Source organism: Epinephelus moara, chromosome 1 (genome assembly GCF_006386435.1).
Source record: "Epinephelus moara isolate mb chromosome 1, YSFRI_EMoa_1.0, whole genome shotgun sequence".
Classification (NCBI taxonomy): Eukaryota; Metazoa; Chordata; class Actinopteri; order Perciformes; family Serranidae; genus Epinephelus; species Epinephelus moara.
The window spans coordinates 39,855,075-39,875,097 of NC_065506.1; the positions used below are offsets into that span (position 1 = coordinate 39,855,075).

Consider the following 20,023-nt stretch of genomic DNA (forward strand, 5'->3'; position numbering starts at 1 on the left):
GCAGCAAGCTGTTCCTTCAAAATAAAAGCATCGATCCTCTGACTGATTGTTTTGAAATGCTTTTACTTCCACACACAACAGGTGATGTGAAGCTGCTCACACTTCACATCTGTCACACATCATGCAACAAAAACACACAGTTCTCATGTTATCAGCGGATTTACGTTTCTAACCTTTGCAATAATGATTCAATTCAAGTCACAGAAATAAGCCAGATTTATATCTTAGATATGAAGTATAATTTGTCTTATAAGTGTCTTAAAAGTCTCATTTATTTCAGTTTAACAAATTATGTGGTCATTTTATTGGGCGGTGGTGGGAGGTAGAGCAGTCATCCACCAATCTGAAGGTCGGAGGTGTGATCCCTCGGCCCTGCAGTCTACATGTCGAAGTGTCATTGGGCAAGATACTGAAACCCAAACTGCTCACGATGGCTTTATTGGTGTGTCAGTGTGCGTGTGAATGTTTATCTGATGAGCAGGTGACACCTTGTGTTGTAGCCTCGGCCACCAGTGTGTGAATGTGTGTGTGAATGGGTAAATGGTGCCTGTAAAGCACTTTGAGTGGTCACAAAAACTAAAAGATGGCATATAAATGCATCCATTTACCATTCTTTGATCTAAACACAGATGGTAAGTAAATAAGGAGGCAGCTTTCATTTTCTGCTTTTCAAAAAGTCTCTGTGACTCTGAATCATTAATGCAAGATCCATGAACTTAGAGCGACCGGCTCAACAGGTCACAGAGCTGACTGACATGCAGACTGAGGTAAGATGTAACAGGTGTTTTTCCCCCACTGCATTACAGTCTTACTGCATTTGATCATCAGTACACATGTCTGTAACAATGTGTTTGACATGAGTGTAAATGTGTTAAGATGAGGCATCACAGGAGGACAAAAAGGAAAAAAATGAATCTTTTTAGACATTTTCAGGATCTAAAATTAAAACTTGGATGTATATATATTTATGTATAAATACAGTACGTGTTCTTATATTCATGTAAGCTTTAAAAAAATGTGCAAATCAGTTGCAAATATAAAGGAATTTGTTCTCTCGTTTAATTCAGATAAATATCTTGGACTCATATTGAGAACATGTACAAAATGCCATCTTAACAAATAAGTAATAGTAAAAAATAGTTTTTGGCATTTAAGTATCAGCTCTGTGTTTCAGCCTCTGCAGGTGCCGGTTGGTTTTGTACTTGACATATTTATTGCAGCTGAAGATTTTTTCATAGTTTTATGTTTTGCACATTTTATGAAACGACAGCAGATGTAAAACTAAAACCAAAACATCATCACTCTCCCCTGTGATGCCTCCCCATCTGTGAGCATTAGTAAGTGTTAATACCTGCTTTAAAGCTGAGCTCATCGGCCTCCTGGCCCGTGTAATCATAGAGCGCTCGGACTCGCACCCCCTCTACCTGATCCTCCTCGTCCTCCGCCTCCCCCACGCCGTTCACCGCCAGCACCTTCTTAGGACTATCCTCGTCTGACCAGTCCGACGAATAATCTTTCACCCTGAGTGAGGACACACCAAAAATACAGAGTCTGGATGACAGAAAATTATGTTGTTTTCACCAGCACCTGAATGCAACATCACAAGTAATGTAAAAATATGTCTACTCCTCTACAACTTGGAGGTAAATTTTGTGCTTTTTACTCCCCTAAATTTATTTGACACTCATAGGTATAAGTTCCTTTTTACATAAAAAATATATATGATGTCATACTATACCAGTAATCTACCAAGCTGTATACAAAATATCTAAAATTGGCTCTAAAATATCCTCAACCATATCTGGCTGCAGCCACATTCCTAAGTTTTTGGTAACCCCCCCATCTCCCCAGGTTACCGTTCATCACATGTACCCCTTTAAATTTAACGTACCCTGACGAGCTGTTGTAAATAAGCTAACAGAGCAGCTGCAGCTACGTCACACGTCTCCTAGCAACCACAGCTGTCGTCATCGTGGATGTCCAGTAAAGAACAAGAGTGTGTGAAAATGTCTGAGTGTTGGAGGTTCAGACACCACGGTGAGTTTATTTCTGTATATGACCGGATTAGACAAAGAGGCAGAGCAAGACACACACACACACACACACACACACACACACACACACACACACACACACACACACACACCTTTCTAGCTTCTAATTAGAGTTCATTATGTACAGGATGGTAACTCCTCAGGGTGACTACAAGGTAACAAGCTAAACTACATGCTGCCTCTATATCTGTTCTAACACACACACACACACACACACACACACACACACACACACACACACACACAAATGTATGTTGTGCATCTCTGTGTGTATGTACAAGAAACTGGAAAACTTGTAGAAGCTTCACTCAGAGTTTTGTTAACACTTCACGTATCTTCAATAAACTCCAAAAACAGAGCAACCATTTTCAGTAGGAATAAAACTGAAATCGAGTCCCATAATGACACATGATAATAATGATTGTTGTAACTAGTCTGCAGCAAATGTGGAGGTGTCCTCCTACCTGCTGGTGTCCAGGGTGATGGGACTCGGAGGGATGTCATCTCCACCTGAGGAGACGATGTTGGTGAGGGTGACCACGTTTTCCTCAGAGTGTCCACCTCGCTCCTTCCTGCTGATGGAGCGACTCGCCTCTGGAGACCACTCCTGCACAGACACACAGACACACAGACACAAACACAGATGAAAAGTTAAATTCATAAGCAAAAAAACACATCAACTCGATACTCTCAGTGCTTTTCAATAGGTCTGGTATGACGACTTGCATATGGTGGACATACAGTATAAGCAAACCTCCAATAGATACTGATGTGGACTGACATTACTGAGTCAGTTTGCTAACTTCTACACTGTCAGTCAATCATGGACATGTCCTTTGTGGCCACGTGGCCGCTTTTCAGCAAATTCAGTTTTAAAATTCTGAAAATTCAGATTACAAAACTCAAAGTCAAGTTGTGGTGACAGAGCCCAACTTCATTTCTTAAGTCAGGCTCAGACTACAGGAGTTTTAAAGTCCTGACCGATTTTGAAATTGGATTGCATCACGCACGTGAGGAGGAACTTCACAGATGTTGATCTCTCCCATCTCAAACATGCAAACGCTATAATATTTAAAAAGTGTCCAACCAACCAACCAACCAACCAACCAACCACCCACCCACCCACCCAGCCAGCCAACCAACCAACCAACCAACCAACCAACCAACCAACCAACCATCCAACCAACCATCCAACCAACCCTCCTTGTATGTCATGGGGGCAGCAGGCCAAGCAAAGCATCCCAGACATCCCTCTACCCAGCAACACTTTCTAGCTCCTCCTGGGGGCCCAAAGGCGTACCCAGGCCAGATGAGATGAGATATATAATCCCTCCAGTATGTTCTGGGTTTGCCCTGGGAACTCCTACCAGTGCAATAACACTACAAAATGCTCCAGCCCATTAATTAATTTTAATGAGTTCTCTCTGGTATTTATATTCCTCTCAGAGGATTAATAATCCTGTGGTAAACTGCAACATTTTCTGATGTAGAAAATAATAAAATTCTTGTAAGAGTATTCGTGGAAAATTATAATAAATGAAAGTTAATACGTATTTCAATGAAAACAAAAACACCTGTTGTGGAAAAAAAAAATAGATTCTGGTCTCGAAATATGTTGCTAATATAAATGCAAAATCAAATGTGTTTTTATGTCTTAGTGTCCAGTTAATGATCGCTCTTGCCCTGCAGAAGATAATCAGTGGAGTCTGATCTGATCACACCCAGACACACACAAACACAAACACACAAACAGACACACTTTGGGCATAATAACAGGGTGCTGACAGAAGTAGGTGGCTGGGGATACAGTTACAGGTATTTACAGTCTCAGTGGAGCACAGAACAACCTCCAAACTATCAGCAATATGGGAGGTGTGTGTGTGTTTGTGTGTGTGAGAACCAAATGTCCTCACAGGCACAGAATTAACACCAAACATACAATGAATGTTTCAGGTGTATGCGTGCAGTGGATGAGATACAATTGGAGTTATGAATGAATGTAGTCAACAGAAAGTCTTCAGAAATACAGAAATGCAAATGCGTGTGTGTGTGTATGTGTGTTGGGACAATGGCTCTCTGTTTGCGTGTCAGCGGCGCTGTGGGAATGCCAGGAGATTCCTCAGAGGACACAAGAGATCCATTTCTTTCTGCCAACCTCTGTCCACACTTATTTTTCTATTCTGGAAAAACTGGAGATGATAAATAGCGTTCAGTTTGTAATTACAGCACTGATTCTCAGAACATGAGGACATTTCCAAATCCTCCTCAAGTGAGAAGAAAAGCTCATGTATTTGTTGCGTTTTCAAATTTTACACCAAGTGTCAAACTCTTTACTATTACACTGACTTCCTGATCTCAACACTGTATTAGTCTGAACCCAAATAATCACCTGACTGTCACCTGACTTCATGACAAAAACAACTGAATTATACTTTAAGCTGTTTGTGCAGTACTGAACTAACTGTCCAGGACTCAGCTGTCATTCTTTATTGTTACACTGGTACCAAAAATAGTAGCACTTCACTTTAATTCCCCCTGTTTAGCGTTCATGGACAGTATACAGTATAAGCATTTAATGCAGGGCTCCTACAGCTAAAGGCAAGTTAGATTTAAGACTTTCTAAGACTTTTTAATGCCGCTCTGAATAAAATTTAAGACCATTTTACAATTACTGAAACTGAAGAAAAAAAGGAAATGAACTGACCTCAATTACTTAGGGTACTGTTGAGTTTTGTGCAAAACCACTCATTGAACTACAACTCATCTCCACAGTACATGTCATGAACATCAGCTAGCTAGCTGCTCAGCTATGTCGCATGCACAAATGTAATGTTATTTTACCTGATTTATCTTATCCAGATACTCCTGGTCTTTTAATCACCCGTGAAGCAAAAAATAGGCGGTTGCTAACAAGTGACTAAATGAGACTACTGAACGCCATCATGCCAAACACAGCTTTACAGGGTTGTTGTGGTGGCTATATTAAGTCATGCGACCGTAGTGTAGTTTGTTTATAGCCTAACGTTAGCTATTCACTTCAGGCGATTGCATTTACCCATTAAAAATCATGAAAGTGGTGTTCATTTGTGAAGATTATCTCACTGAACAAAATGTGTAAGGATCATAAACTTGTTTTTTTTTTCTGCAATACTCTAAAATCCAAAGGAAATATTCAATTGGCCTTTTGTCAAGGGAACAAGATGGACACTAACTTCCAGGCTGGCCAGCAAATAAATGTCACCCCTGCAGAACTCTGTGTATTTGTTAACAAATATAACTCCTCCTGTGCACACCTGTAAGCGGAGGCTGCCGCATATAATGGATGACAATCGTAATACTATAAAATAATATTAAACTGTGGACAAATACTGTACATCGCTGAAACACTTAAACATTACCTTGTAAACATTACGGTTTACAACTGTATAACAGTGTGATATAAATATTTGTTAAATGTTTATAATCTGTTTATCAGAGCTGAACAGGGAGACTTAAAGTGTTACCCCTGAAAGAAGTATCGGGTGTCAAAAACTGCCTCTGAATTCATAGCATTTTTCAGAAACATACTTTTCAAATCAGCTTATAGATTCCTGCAGATTAGACCACACACACACAGGCCAGTGTACACGTGTGCTTACAATATGGCCAAACAGACCCACTGCGTAAAAGTGTGTGATAGTAGTAATGTGGAAAAATACAATTAAACACTTGAAAGCTGGAAGAAGTCCTTCTAAGATTAAAAAGCAATTCCTGCAGTCCCTGATTCGGAAAATGTTAGCATGTCCAACTCAAGTAAAAAAGTGTGTGAAATAGCTCAAAGTCAACCCGAAGACTTTTTTGTTTTAAAAAAATACCTTTTCACATAAAGGAGCAGAAAATCTAATTTATGGCAGCAGTGGTTGACCTCTTATCTAGCCAGGTTAGAGGCTTTGGTCCACCTAGCTACAACTAATGTAGTCTAATACAACAGTCCTGCAATAACTCCTACTATCATAGGGTTAGGGTTAGACTGTATAACATTCAGTTTTTGTTGAGACTGTTTCTGTGAGCTGATGGTCCTGTTTTAGAGGATGTAATTTGTGCTACTATTGAATTTGACTGCCTTATACCAAGAGGTATTTCTCATATTGTCTACCCTCATTGAAATAAATGAGATACAGTCTTTTATTTGGTATTTACAGCAGTTAATAACAGATAGAGGAACTGCTGAATCAATGCAGGCTTAATTTTATTCTGCTGAGCTTTTAAAACATGTGGAAAGTCTGGTTTTCATATGTCAGAATCTGCCTCTTTGGGCCCATAAAAGCTTGTGTGTTTTGGGATGTTTTACTGCACTCATTTAACCTTAAATGAACAACGCTGCTCTGAGCTGACTGCATTATGTTCAGCATCATGCTGCCACTGGACAGGCTTTGTTTTAACATGGCCAAAATAATCTTCACTCAAGGAGTTAAGTGTGATTTTCAGACATCTAATGCAGAAAACAGAGAGATGGATTTAACGAAATCTGCAATCTTCAAACAGACTTTCTGTGGTCCAGTTGCTGCATTTTCGAGTATTATATGTTGACTCCTTTGTATGATTTGAAATTCGAGGATCCAGGTCTGGAACAGCGCACCCCCACACACACAGAGTCAGAGTGTAGCTGCCAAAAATAAAAGTGGAGGGCAGGAATCCAGGTGATTGTATCTCTATTCTGACTTGACAATTGGGTCTGCAGATCTTTTCACAGACAGAAAACAGAACAATACAACGATTCCTTCATTGTGAATCAGGGAACAGAGACTTAAGTGGGTGTGGAAATTCCTGCGTGTAATTGATCCCAATCTGTTATATCATCCTCAGGCTGGATTCACAAAACCTCTCAGGAAAGAGCTTGTAGGGCACAACACTAAAGACCAATTCATAGTTTCTGTGTGTCCACGAGGGTTTGCTTTGGTTCATGTGACGTTAATGTCATCATCCACATATATCTGCAAGTGTGATGCAGATGTCTGCGTGCAGCCCTTTTTTTGTGACCATGTGGACTGTATGCATAGCAAGCACGCCGACTGCACATGCTCCACACTCCAGTCCAGTCCATAACACTACGGTCCAGACAGCAGCAGCCACTGCACCGTAGTGAAGTTAGTTTTAAGTTTAAACGCAGCAGCAGTGTTTTCCTTGTTTCAGTTTCACCTGACATAGGCAGTAGGATGTCGGTAAACTCATGCATCCTCAATTGTACTATGAATAGAATTGCGTCCGTGTACATCCAATGTGGAAAGTACGTCTGAGCCTTAACTTTAAAAAGTGGTTGCCAGATTGGCAACAGGCATCAGCTTTTGTTGCTGAAACTGAGAAAATGATTGTCTTTTTTAGTCACCTTGTAATAGGAATAATTAAGATACAATGCAGTTAATACGTCATTTTAATAATGAAAATCTGGCATAAAAGAATCTTTTAAAGCTTTGTCACTGTCACCAAACAAAATTCTTTGTATTTGTATTTTGTTTTTTGCCTTTATTTGACAGGACAGTCCAAGCGTGCAAGTGGGAAAGAGAGGGGAGGACACAAAGCAAAGAGCCACAGGTCAGAACCAAACCCACGGCCACCAAAGCAAGGACATCGTCCCTGCACATGGGATGCCCACTCTGCCCACCAAGCCACCGGGCACCCTGTATTTGTGTTTTATCTGACACCTTACTGAATTTGAAACTGAAGTGCAACTTAATTGGCTTCACCATTGTCTCTAAAACAGATGCCTGTGTGTAAACGCACCAGTGCACGTGCAACTTTGCCATGGTGCAGCACTGTTCCAGTTCTGACTGGAACAGCATTCTTAAAACATCAGTAATGTAACAAATATACAAAAAAAATTATGTTGGGGTGCACATGTTACTCTTTGCCATCTCTATGCATTATGTTAAAAAGCAGTTGCCACTGGCGGAAACCAAAGGCCAAGACTTGGTTGCCAATTTCCCAAAATGGTCATCAATGGCCACTTGGCAACTGATACTGTCAAGCCCTAAACTTGATTCAAGAAAGAAATGATAGATGTGTCACTGTTCTTCTATTTTGTAGTTTGTGAATAAAAAGGCTTTTTGAAAGCAAAAGTTGCCACAACTGATATCTTTGTCACAGTTTTTCTTCCAGCAACAAATAGGCTCTCCAGTTTGGATAACTTAGCTGAGCATAACGACTGGAAACAGGGGGAAACAGCTTGCCTGGCTCTATCCAGATGTAAAAAGAAAGCTGTTTTTACAGGACAGTTTTCTATAGATTAAACAAATTAAATATAAAATGTTAGCTAGTGAGCTTTACAGGAGTTGGCTGGCTGACTTTGTTATCTGCAGATGGAGCCAGGCTATATTTACTGTAAAGACATGAGAGTGGTACCAATCCTTTCATCTTTTCATCTAGAAAAGGAAACCAGCATTTATCCTAAAATGTAGAACTTTTCCTTTAAACTCTGAGAGGAGGCAATCATTTGTACTTCTGTTTTTTCATACTTGTAAATATTTGTTTGTCCTCAGTGGCCCAGCCTGCAGAGCTGAAATCTGTAGCTTTCCACCAACAACTTAACATGTATCTGTGTGTGAGTGTGTTTGTGTGCATTCAGACATTCTTGACCCCACTCAGAGGTCTTAGTCACACAACAAGGCTTTCACTGGAGGCCTGTTTAATATTCAGTCTGTTTCTCTGAAACACACACTGAACAACTGCAGCAGTCCTGCACAGCACTCGTGTTTCCATCAAGATGTTGGAAGAAAAAAAATGAATGAATGAAGTTATATAAATAATCCCAAGAGTGGATTAAAATAGAGTGTAGGCTTGTGTGTGAAGTGTGTGTGTGTGTGTGTGTGTGTGTGTGTCCGTCCACACCTCAAACTGTGGCCAGTTCATGCTCATGCCCGGTCCGTGGGTGTTCCTCCACCATCTCAGATCTTCGGTGTCATTGGCTGCTTGGATGGTCTGACCCAGATCCCGGTACAGGACTTTGAACCTATTGGACAAAGTGACTGTCAGTCATCACATCTACTGTACACCCTCCTCCTCCTCCTCCTCCTCCTCCTCCTTTAAAATTCTGTCAGTAGAGATTTTAAAGTCTATCACAGTTTAACATTCTTCTGTCTGACTTTGTGTTCTTTGATAACATTTTTTAAAAGCCTCTTGTTCACAGATGCATGTTATCAGGTCTGCCTAATTAGGAACTGACCAGATTAAGGCTTAGTTTGTTAATGCAGATATTTATTTCAGTTACATTTTTTGGCCTTATAACTTCAGTGTTATTTATGACTTTCCCCTGTTAACACAGAGCTCCCCTGACAACACACTCTAATTCCAAATTCATTAAATAGCGATGCTTGGTCAGTGGTCTGTCGTGTATGACATTCTAGGTACCCCTCCAGCATCAGTTTTGCATGCAGAGGAACAGCTTGTCAATTTGCGCTTGTTATATGCTTTGTGTCTTTTCAAAATAAACTTCTGTTCTCACAGGAAATAATGTGCTACACATACTAGTGGACTATGGTGTTATTACAATACCTCAACTGGCTTTTGGTTTTACATGGAAGGCTAACAGTAATCAACCGGGGGGAGAGTCTGGAGTTTGTTTGGCCAATCTATCTCCCCTCCCACCCATCACAAGTGGACTTTTTGCGCTCTTTATAATCGTCCGTGTTATATCGTAGGCAACTGGACTTGCTTGAGTTTCTTGAAGATGTTTCACCTCTCATCCAAGAGGTTTCTTCAGTTCTAACAGACTGGTGCGGAGTCGAAGGCTTTAAACTCTGTGTGGGCATGAAGCCTTGGAGTCATTGAGGTCACATGTGAGCTCTGCTACAAAATAGCACTTAAGATTACCATGACCTGGATGACTGACAATCTTCAGACACGCGCTCTTTATACTACAGCAATCGTGGTTGCCTTAGTGCATTGGCATCTGACTTGTATGGCCACTAAAATGCGTCTATTTGAAGAGGTGGGAGTGAAACTGGGTTGCCTCTGATGAATTATCAGACTTAAAGCTGCTGTAATCCATGTTTTTATATTGACAGAGTGACAATGATAATATGAAAACAATGCAACGACGTGAAAGGGTTCGCTCAAGGTGATAAACCTGCAGCAAATTATCACCTGAATCTGCAGCTCGCCTCGGGTTTACAGAGCTTTGTAGTGAGTTTCAGCTCACTGTTTATCTGTCTGGCCCTCAACTTTACTTCTTGGCTTCACTTTCACAGCTCTCATAGCGCCAACAGTGCTCTAAAACTTCACTGTGCATTACCTGCTCAGCAGCAAACAGCAGACAGACACAGTCAGAGACTAGTAAGATATTGATTGGTGCAGCTTTTAAGACAACTAGAAGACAAGACACTTTAAACACTTTACACTTTCCTGCTCTGAATATTACATGCATAATTACAGTGCTCACACACTGTATTTTACAATTACTATTTACACTGTATTCTGAGGGCTGGGCGTTGACATTCCTGAAGCCTCCATTTAACAGGTGGAATTCCAGATAAGACTATTATAAGTGCATAATTTGTGGTCAGTATTATCAGCTCTGTGTTTGTTTGGTAACATTCGGAGATGATATGAAGGAAAAACCTGCATCTGTTCATCTGAATCCAACCTTCCCAGTACCTGCAGGTAAATGTCTGAAGGCTGTTTGAACATTGAACTTCCACTTAAGTCTGTTTACTGAATTCAACAGAGAACAGACCAGAGGCAACTACTCTTAAAATACATTTTTAAAAACTTTTAAACAACAAGGAGCAGGAGCAGACCAGTAAAATTACTTATTTTTATCAATGGAGTCTGGCTTTAAAGAGAGCATAGACACGTTTCACTTTCTGTTCAGCTCTTTGTTGGAAACAGCTTTTTGTTTAGTACTGAGCATACGACTGGATAACTGAGATTTGGATTATACTGCACAAGTTGTGTGAGTTAAAAAAAACTGATATTTTGATAAATACGGACCCCTTTACTTCAATTTATGAAGAATGTTCGCCTTTTTGAATTCCCCGTTCACTGTGGAGGCATGCGAGAAAAAGTTTTCTTCATTAATTCAACATAACACAGGACGATTAACTGGTACACAAATGAACATTTAGAGAGACAAGTAGACCTTTGAAAATAACAAAATCTGACAAATTTAGAGGACAAAGTCTCACTTTGGTGGAGCCACTCAACTTTTAAACAAATGCAGGTGGACACTGCTTCATTTAAAAGTTTAAGATTATATTTTTCCAAGCTTGTCATGACATAATACTTTCCACATGTACACTGAGTCAGCAGCTTTTTGTCGCTGCATCATCCTCCCTCTTCTAACTTCAAAGTAAGTGATGGGGGACAAAATCAGTCTTTGTTTGGTGTAAAAATACATCCTGATGTTTAGCTGTAGCTAATAAGGCTACAGCAGTAGGAGTTAGACAAAGGAAAATGGTTTGTTCCAAAGTTAGAGCATTTTTGCAAAAAATTCCCTCTTTGCTGTAAGAAAAGAGGTAATTTGGTACCTAACTACCTAATAGCCATTTAATTTGGTTGGCGAGCCTCATATTAGCTAAAATTGAGAGCACATAACACCGAAAAAACTTTGGATTAAATTCCCCTACAATTACACTGGAGTTATATCAAAAAAAGAGATCTCTTTACAGTCAGTTTGGATGAGAGGAATGATTACAGCAACCAAGAACAGTTTAAATGTACACATGGGCATGTGAGAGTTGGTTTAAGACATAGCCTACTTTAAGAAGCATGAACCAACTCTTTAACTAAAGGTCCACATGTGATTGTTAAAAACTTTCTGAGGACCACCCTCTCAATATCAAGACAAAAAAGGTGTGTGGTCTGTTGTGCCTGAAGCCTGTCCTTTTTCCTCAAGAAATATTCTTTAGCTTCCCAACACATCCCGGGTGCTTTGCGTTAAGGTGTCTCTAGGGCTTTGAACACGTATGTCTCTACCCCCCTCTATGTGTTGTGGTTGGCATGGTGATATTCAGATGTAACTAGTTGCTGAAATTACGTTTTTTTACTAACTTTGTGCCGTAAATTACAAAAAAGGGGCGGGGGGTCACAAGCCAAAAAGGTTGTAAGCACTGCCCCTGAGTGCCTTCATTTATGTTAGTTCAGTTCAGGTAATGAGAGAGTTCAGTCTGTGAGTCTGAACTGTGGGTTTGGACCGAGGTCAGTGTAGGAGGACAGGTGGTCTCTCATTAGGAACCTGAACAGTCTTTCTGTGCTTCAACTTGAACTGCAGACTTTAATTTTGGGGACTAAACCACTTAACTGTGAAGTAAACCTTTAACAAACAAAAGACAAACATTTGAATATAAATAAAGTCACCAGCTGGATTTTCTCTGGTCAAATCTCATCACTTCCTCTTCACAGAGTTAATTAAAGATAAAGTTTTTGTTCAATGTTTGGACAAAGATCTTGTTGGACTTAACCAATCGTGGTTACTGTGGTAACGGTGCCTTGTTTAAACAGAATGAGAGGTCAATAGTTAATGGACAACACTGTGAGTTTTCTATTAACTCCTGTGCACATACACACATGTTCAAACACACATTGAAACCTCGACAGTTCTGCATGCCTTCGTTCTGAGTCATGGATCATGAATCACCTTACTACTGTTTCCTCTCAGGATGTGTGTGTGTCTATGCATGTATGTGTATGCATGCGTGTGTGTCCTACCCTTCTTTGGCGGACAGGTCGAGGTGTTTGTGGATGTCCAGCAGCATGTCTTTAAAGAAGCGCAGCCTCCTACGCTCGGCCTCCTGGGTGAGGTCGAACACCTGCTCCATGTCCTCCATGTAGCGAGGGTTACAGCGGTTCAGATCCTCCAGGGCCTTTGAGTAGCGCTCCTTCATCTGCAGCACACACACAGAGCACACAAGCAGAATACATACTGAGCTACTGTTAAACCCTTTGTCACCACACATTTATCAGAAAGATGAAGAGAAGCTTAAGTGCCTTTGTGTCAGCAGTTAGGATGGAGTCTAAATTTTCAAACATTAAACCAAAGGATTGATGGCTACTCCATTAGTGGGCAGCGTACAGACTGTGAGAGATGTAGTTCAAGTGTCATTCTATTACAGTTGCTGGTGAGAGGCTGTGACTGTATCGACTATATGTAATGATGTGCAGCTGAGAGGTGTTGAATAGTGTTGAACCACAGGAATTAATATCTCAGGACCTTTTGCTAAATGTTTCATATGGAAAAAAAACTGCATTTTTAGCATGTGCTCCTGGATCAGTGCGCCTGTGAGTTCATGTGTGCTCAAGACTGCTATAAATACTAAAAGACAGCTGAATTGACCAAACCACATTAATGTTGTACATCTGTCTGTCCTGGAAGAGGCATCCCACCTCTGGTGCTCTTCCTGAGGTTTCCTCCATTTTTTACCGTTAAAAAGTTTTTTTGGGTAGATTTATCCCTTATTCAAACCGAGGGCCTAAAGGCCAACACACACCAAATAAACATCAAAGAGCGAGTGGCAATGAACGCCGACTGTTGCGTCACGTCACATCACCTGTGTCTCGGCCAAAAAGTTGAACTTGAACACCCCAAAGACCAAAGCCAAAGGCCAAATAGCACTTGGGCGTGAGAGGAAATAAATGTCCATACCAGTAGGTGATGAGATGAAAATAACACTAAATACTAAAACATAATATAATGGTTGTTGGCTGGACAATTGCCTGTCACATCACGATTTAATGTCTGTAAAATAGATGATCAATCATTCACGAATATCTGGAAAGTCCAGCTCTTGTACATACTCGAAAAAGGGATCCGACATCATACATAATTTCCTCCAGGAGCCTCTCATGATACACCTGATTCTTTCCAGTTTGACAAAATTAAGGATTTCCCTCATCCATAGAGTGTGTGACAGAGGTATTGGGGACTTTCACTTCAGTAAAGCAGGTATGGACATTTAAGAGAAACCAGAAGACACACAGGATGGATTCAAGCCGTAGTTAACCACATTAACAACACAACCCGATGCTGAAAGAACAAAGGATATTTACTGTGAGCTAGCTAGCTTTCCTAATATAACAAGTTTGTTTCCATTCTTGACTTTAATCATCTGTTTGCTCTCCTCACTTCCGTTTCTCTTCTTGTGCACTGAACTATCCAGCCAAAATGATTTTTATTCAGCAAAGGGCTCAGCCATCTCCAACACTGATTCAACATGCTGAATCGTCCAGAAACAGTCGACAAGGACTGACTGGTGCCAACACGGCACCACACACTACAAATCTTAGGGTGATAGATGCTAACCAACGATCCGACACTGACCAACAGCCGACTGTTGTCTTGGTGTATCAGTGCCGTAAGAACAGACAACAGCACTGTCAAGAAAAGACAGTGGTGTATTTTTAGTACAGCACTTTGGTCGGCTTAAGCTGTTGTTTAATTACTTGACTTGCTGAGGTACAGTATTCACCTCTCCTTTATTACAAAAGTATTCCAAATTAAAAGAGTACTTTCAATCCAACCCTATCCCAGATCCATATTCATATGGGTGAGTTGGATGTTTTACTTCTCTCAACTCCTATAAATTTAAAAAGAAAAAGCTTGACGTCAAGGATTTCAGAGGCAGCATGTCATAATGGTCTTTGTCAGGAATGGGACACTCGTTCCATATGAGGCGTAAGGTTTTCCATCTAACAGGATGGCATGTTAAGTGTTGTTTACCTAGGTGACGTGTTGGAGGTGTGGTGGTTTGCACTGCAGCCAGTCGTCCGCAGCTTTTCATACATCCTGCTCAGTGTGGCTGTGTTTTCTTCTACTATTCCTCCTTACATTATATAAACTGATCCTATGAAAAAAAATCTGATAAATCATATTACTTACACAAAGTTGGACTCAACAACAGCATGTGCCGAATCCTGTAATGAATACAGCCTCTTCAAATTAAAGGCTCCATGTGATCCACTGTGGGAAACTGTTAGTGTGGATGAATAGCAGCAGGAAGTGATCGATTTAGCTTAGCATTAACAGTAACCTAATACAGCAAATACAATCATGACGCTGCTGTAGGACATTTAGTTGTGATTGGTGACAAATAACAAATCACCTATTGTGATCACCTCTCTGAACCCCTCAGACAGGTCAACAGTGATCAACATGTTGTACTGGTAGAACGTGTCAACAAATGACTTAAGTCTACGGGCTACTTCAGGCATTTTTCCCCAAACTATACAACTGAGCCATGATATTGGATTTCATTTCCTTGTCCTGTTTTTTGTCTCAGGATTTCCCTGTTTCTGGTCGATCATTTCCTTCTCCAGGACCTGAAGCTTTTTTTGTGCCGTTGGGTTTTTGTGCAGAGCAGAGAACAGCGGAGACAAGCCCGGTCATGTTTCAAAACTCAAAAACACACACACAGGTATGTTTTTCTGGACTCACTGACACACCCAGACTGGAGCAAGTGGAGCTACGCATGGGACTATCTCTAAATGTGTGTGTGTGTAAGTGTTTGTGTGTAAGCTTCGTACTTTGTCGGCCTCCTGGCTGCAGCGCTCTGCCCGGGTCGTGAATTTGCGAACTTCCTCCTGTGACTTGGTCGGGTCAGCTTTGGCGTGTGTTTCCCTGGTAACCGCTGTCCACTCCTCCTTCCTTGCCTGATGGTAGCTCTTCTTACTGGCTTCCACCTTGACACACACACACACACACACACACACACACAATGACACACTATGATTTGCTGTTGTGATGAAAACAGCTTCTCTAGCATTCACCACACCTCATTATCTTTCCTGAATTGCAGTTTGTTTCCTGACTGATTGATTCTCAGATTAATTACCGATTACTTAACAGTTGACAACGTGTTACTTAACCATAATTAAAACCTATGCTGTTGGTACCTACAGCGGGACTCCCATTAACCCCTTGGGTCAGGTATAAATGCAGCTCCACTGACATCAGAAACCACTCAGACAGCCCTCACCTCCTTCAGTTTGCGGACCCAGGGTTTCTGTGCTTTGCGGAAGCCGTCGTCTGCATCCTTGGTCTCTCTGAAGCCTCCCATCATCTGCTTGTGGAAGGCATCCTTCTGCCAGCTGCGCACCTTCTCGGTGTCCTCGCCCGCCAGCCGCTCCCGCAGCTCCAGATGCAGCTCGCTGATCCGATCGGCTGCCTGCATAAAGGCGTGCCACGCTTTCTCCAGTGTACCGTACTGAGGACCTGAGGGGAGAGGAGAAACACCATCACATTTAGGGGGAAACAAAAAAAAAAAGAAAAGAAAAAGATTGCTGTTTGATCTGGTGAAGATCCCAATTTGACAGTGTTACCAAGAATTTTTGGTAACACTTTCTATTAAGACCACATCTATAATGTATTATAGGGGCATTCATAGCGAATTATAATGCATTTATAATTCCCTATGACTACACTCATAAACACACGTAATGCTTACTGATGCACTTTATCAAGTCATAGAACATTATAGATGTGACTTATAATGAATTATAAGTGTTTTATGGATGCTCTTAACTAGTTATAAACTAGAGGTTGACTAATGGGGCTTATGATGCATTATGAATACCTATACTCACCTATAAATATCAACTGTATCAACAATCAACTGTAACAAGGACTCATAGTATGCTGTAATAGTCTATGCAGTTTCATAAGTCATCATTGTATGTGTTAAGTAAAGTGACTTTCATATTGATGCATCTATTCACTCACATTTAAAGACAATGTCTCATCTGTCAGAGAGTTTTTAGTCACAGAAGCAGATTTTGCAAAAACTAGGTTTCTTGCAGTGTCACTATTTGCAAGACTGTTTGCAAGATTTCAAAAAAAATTGTTGCAGCCTTCAAGACTGCGAGGGAGTATGCTTTATGCTATAGTTAGCTAGCTAGCTAATCACTGTCCCCATTTCAAACAATGCTGCTCATAAGCTAACGTTACCCAGTTTATAACTCGTCGAGCATCCATAAGACACTTGATACTTATAATTCATTATTAGTCGCATCTATAATGTTCTATGACTGTTGATATAGTGCACCAGTAAGCATTATGTGTGTTTATGGGTGTAGTCATAGAGCATTATAAATGCATTATAATTTAATATGAATGCCCCTATAATGCATTATATATGTGCTCTTCATAGAAAGTGTTACCCAGTATTTCAGTCAATGCTTTTAAGTACTTTTCCTGTCCTATCTAAAATTGAGTGAACGTGTGATGTTTGCATCAAAGTTAATAATTGTGGTAAACGTAGTGTTTTGCCATACTACAGGTTAATGTGAAGCAAAGTAAAGTTCGTGTTTTGTAAAATCCCTGCATATTTGTTGCTGAGTTTTATGCATTTTAAAGGCTAGGAAAGAACACTGCAAATTAGCTTAGGCTGTAAATGCTGTGGTGTGTGGCATCGATTTATGCTACATACTTGTCCCTATACTTAATAAACATTAAATAAACTAATAAAAAAGCTTGTTTGCTCAAACACAGCAGATATTTTTCTTTAGGGTGCTGGCTAATTAAAGGACAAATCAATGTACCAACGCTTCAAGTCTTTCCTTAAATTATTTTCATGGTGTCCCAAACCAAATGTTTCTCATGTTAATAATTAATTCAGAGATTAAGTGACTTGTTTGCAGACCCTTGCAGTGAAAAGACCAAATGTTCCCCAAAACAGCAAAGGTAAAACATTAAACACAGTTTTTGGTGTAATTTTTCACCCCACATGATCAGTGTTTTCAACTTACCTTTCTCTACGACGCCCCTCCACCTCTTGGCCCAGTCGCTCAGCTGCAGAGCGTAGCTCTTCTCTATCTTTGCCCTCTCCTGGAAGCAGCTGACCAACTCATTACACAGCCGGTGACCATCGTCTATCCGCTTCACCGTTCTTTTGTAGTTCCCCGGCTGCAGAGGAATAGAGCACACACAGATACAGTAAAGACACACATAATGAGTGAGGAAACAGAATAAGAATAAACTGCTGTGGGGCTCTTAAAATCATTTTCTGCTGTTATATCAGTAGGTCAATCAGTTCAACGCCCCTCACCTACATGCTAATATTAGTGCGGCAAAATGTTTACACGGCAGGATGTTTAGAAGACCAGTGATGATGTACACAAGACTAAAATAGAGACTAAATGAGAAGAGTGAAAGGAGGAGGACAGAGCAGAGAGTGAGTGGAAGGTTGAAGGTATGTAGTTTTTCCAGATGGAGGGCTGTGAAGCCGGCAGTCAGTCAGCAGGGACTCATTATGTGTCTGTGTCTCTATCTAAACACCACCTCCGGCTGCTCCTCTCAGCTGCTCCCATAGTACACAATCATCAAGTACGCAACACATTGATTCTCCAGGTTTTCTGTCTCATGAGCAGAAATATTCAGGATTTTATTGACTAATGCTGTATCTGATCTGGTTTAATAAGCACAGAGATCATAATGTCTCCTGTCTGTTCAGTGAGTAACTGATTTTGAGGTGCTGTGGCTCAGTACATAGAGCGGGACATCCACTAATCACAGGGTTGGTGGTTGATTTTCCCCAGCTCCTCCTGCCCACATGTCCAAGTGTCCTTGGGCAAGTTACTAAACCCCAAATTGCTCCCAGCATGTTAGCACCATGGTTAGTTCGCTGCCACTGGTGTGAGTGTGTGACTGAGAGGTAAGATGTAAAGCACTTTGGATAAAACAGCTCTATAAATGTAGCCATTAACGTGTGAGCTAATATTACCAGTCCAGTCCAGACCAGTCCTTGAGGTTTCTCTTAATGTTGGAAGTGTGTGTGTGTGTGTGTGTGTTCCTACTGTACCTCCCAGAAGCTGTCTGAGCTTCCCAGGTCGCTGAGGTCCCCATTGGAAGACATTTTGGGGTCGGTCTTACAGCACAGAATGATGGCGGCTTCAGAAAATACTGCAGAGAAAGAGAGACAAAAAATACCATTTAATACATGAAGCTGATTTGAAGTGATAATCAGAGCTGTTACTGATGGTGATTTTTTGTAGTAATTCAGATTTATCTTGACCCAGATGGAAGTACACCAACATCTATGCATTTTTCATGGCACCTTATACCCAGTTAAGTGCAGTTCAAAGGGCCCCAGTGCAAACTAAGTGACAAGTGATTGACATAAGAGAAGGAAGAACATAAATAAGAACAATTAAACAACAGGCACAAAAAGCTTGAAAGAAAGTGCACCTAAAATTTTCCTTGTCGACAGCTGTTGAGATCAAGACTTTGAAATTAAATTTTTAAAACAAGGAGGTCGTCCTTTAAGTGCTTTAGAAATCTGAATTCAAATAGCTAGAATTCTAGTTATTTTACTATAAAAAGTTTTTTTTTATTTACACTTTACTTTATACAGTTTAACTTTTTTCTTTAGTGCTTCTTTTATATAATTACTTTTATTTCATTGCCGTTGTTTGCATTCACACTAATATTCCAATATAATATACTGAATTTGATATGTGTAATGTAAAAAGCATATTCTGTTTGGATATTCTGAATTAGGCCTTGTTTCAAATTTAGCAGCAAGGCTGGGGTGGAGATGAATGCTCAAAAGAAAAGCCAACATCTGTTGTCAGAGGATGAAAAACATCTACTTTTAAATATTATTTGATAAACATGTTTTTGGATATGCAGAGATATCATAATGCTGACTTTTTCATAAAGGTGGAAGGACCGAAAGAGGGAGGCTGTGTTTGCACAATCCAACAAATCCACCACTAAGTGGAAAATTTGGAAAAAAGTGCATTTTGATGCAAAGAAGGAAAATGACGAGCAGCTCCAGCTGTTCCACTGCTCCATATGTTAGGGCATATTAATTGGAGTATGCACAGCTGCATGTAAACGTGAATAATAGTGGAATATTCATTTTCATTAACCATGTAAGTAGTTTAATAGGGATGTTGTCTTTTTCTGAATAACAGTAAAAACCTGACTATTCTGTGCATGTAAACATTGTCTCTAGTGTTTCTAATATAGTCTTATTTAAATAGTTGAATACCTTTTCATACAT

General features: G+C 40.4%; 1 protein-coding gene across 7 annotated transcripts in view; it reads right to left on the reverse strand.

The window, feature by feature from the left end:
• The window catches only part of pacsin3 (protein kinase C and casein kinase substrate in neurons 3), a 44,740-nt gene that overhangs the window by 4,354 nt on the left and 20,363 nt on the right, over window positions 1-20,023 (reverse strand). For all 7 annotated transcript variants that reach the window (XM_050047203.1, XM_050047214.1, XM_050047225.1 and 4 more), the window contains 8 exons: window positions 18,818-18,918; window positions 17,766-17,922; window positions 15,998-16,233; window positions 15,546-15,701; window positions 12,735-12,910; window positions 8,919-9,039; window positions 2,519-2,661; window positions 1,352-1,521 (listed from right to left, as the gene is read on the reverse strand). In XM_050047203.1, coding sequence (XP_049903160.1) covers window positions 1,352-1,521; window positions 2,519-2,661; window positions 8,919-9,039; window positions 12,735-12,910; window positions 15,546-15,701; window positions 15,998-16,233; window positions 17,766-17,922; window positions 18,818-18,918 — 1,260 coding nt within the window. The remainder of the gene's footprint in view (window positions 1-1,351; window positions 1,522-2,518; window positions 2,662-8,918; window positions 9,040-12,734; window positions 12,911-15,545; window positions 15,702-15,997; window positions 16,234-17,765; window positions 17,923-18,817; window positions 18,919-20,023) is intronic.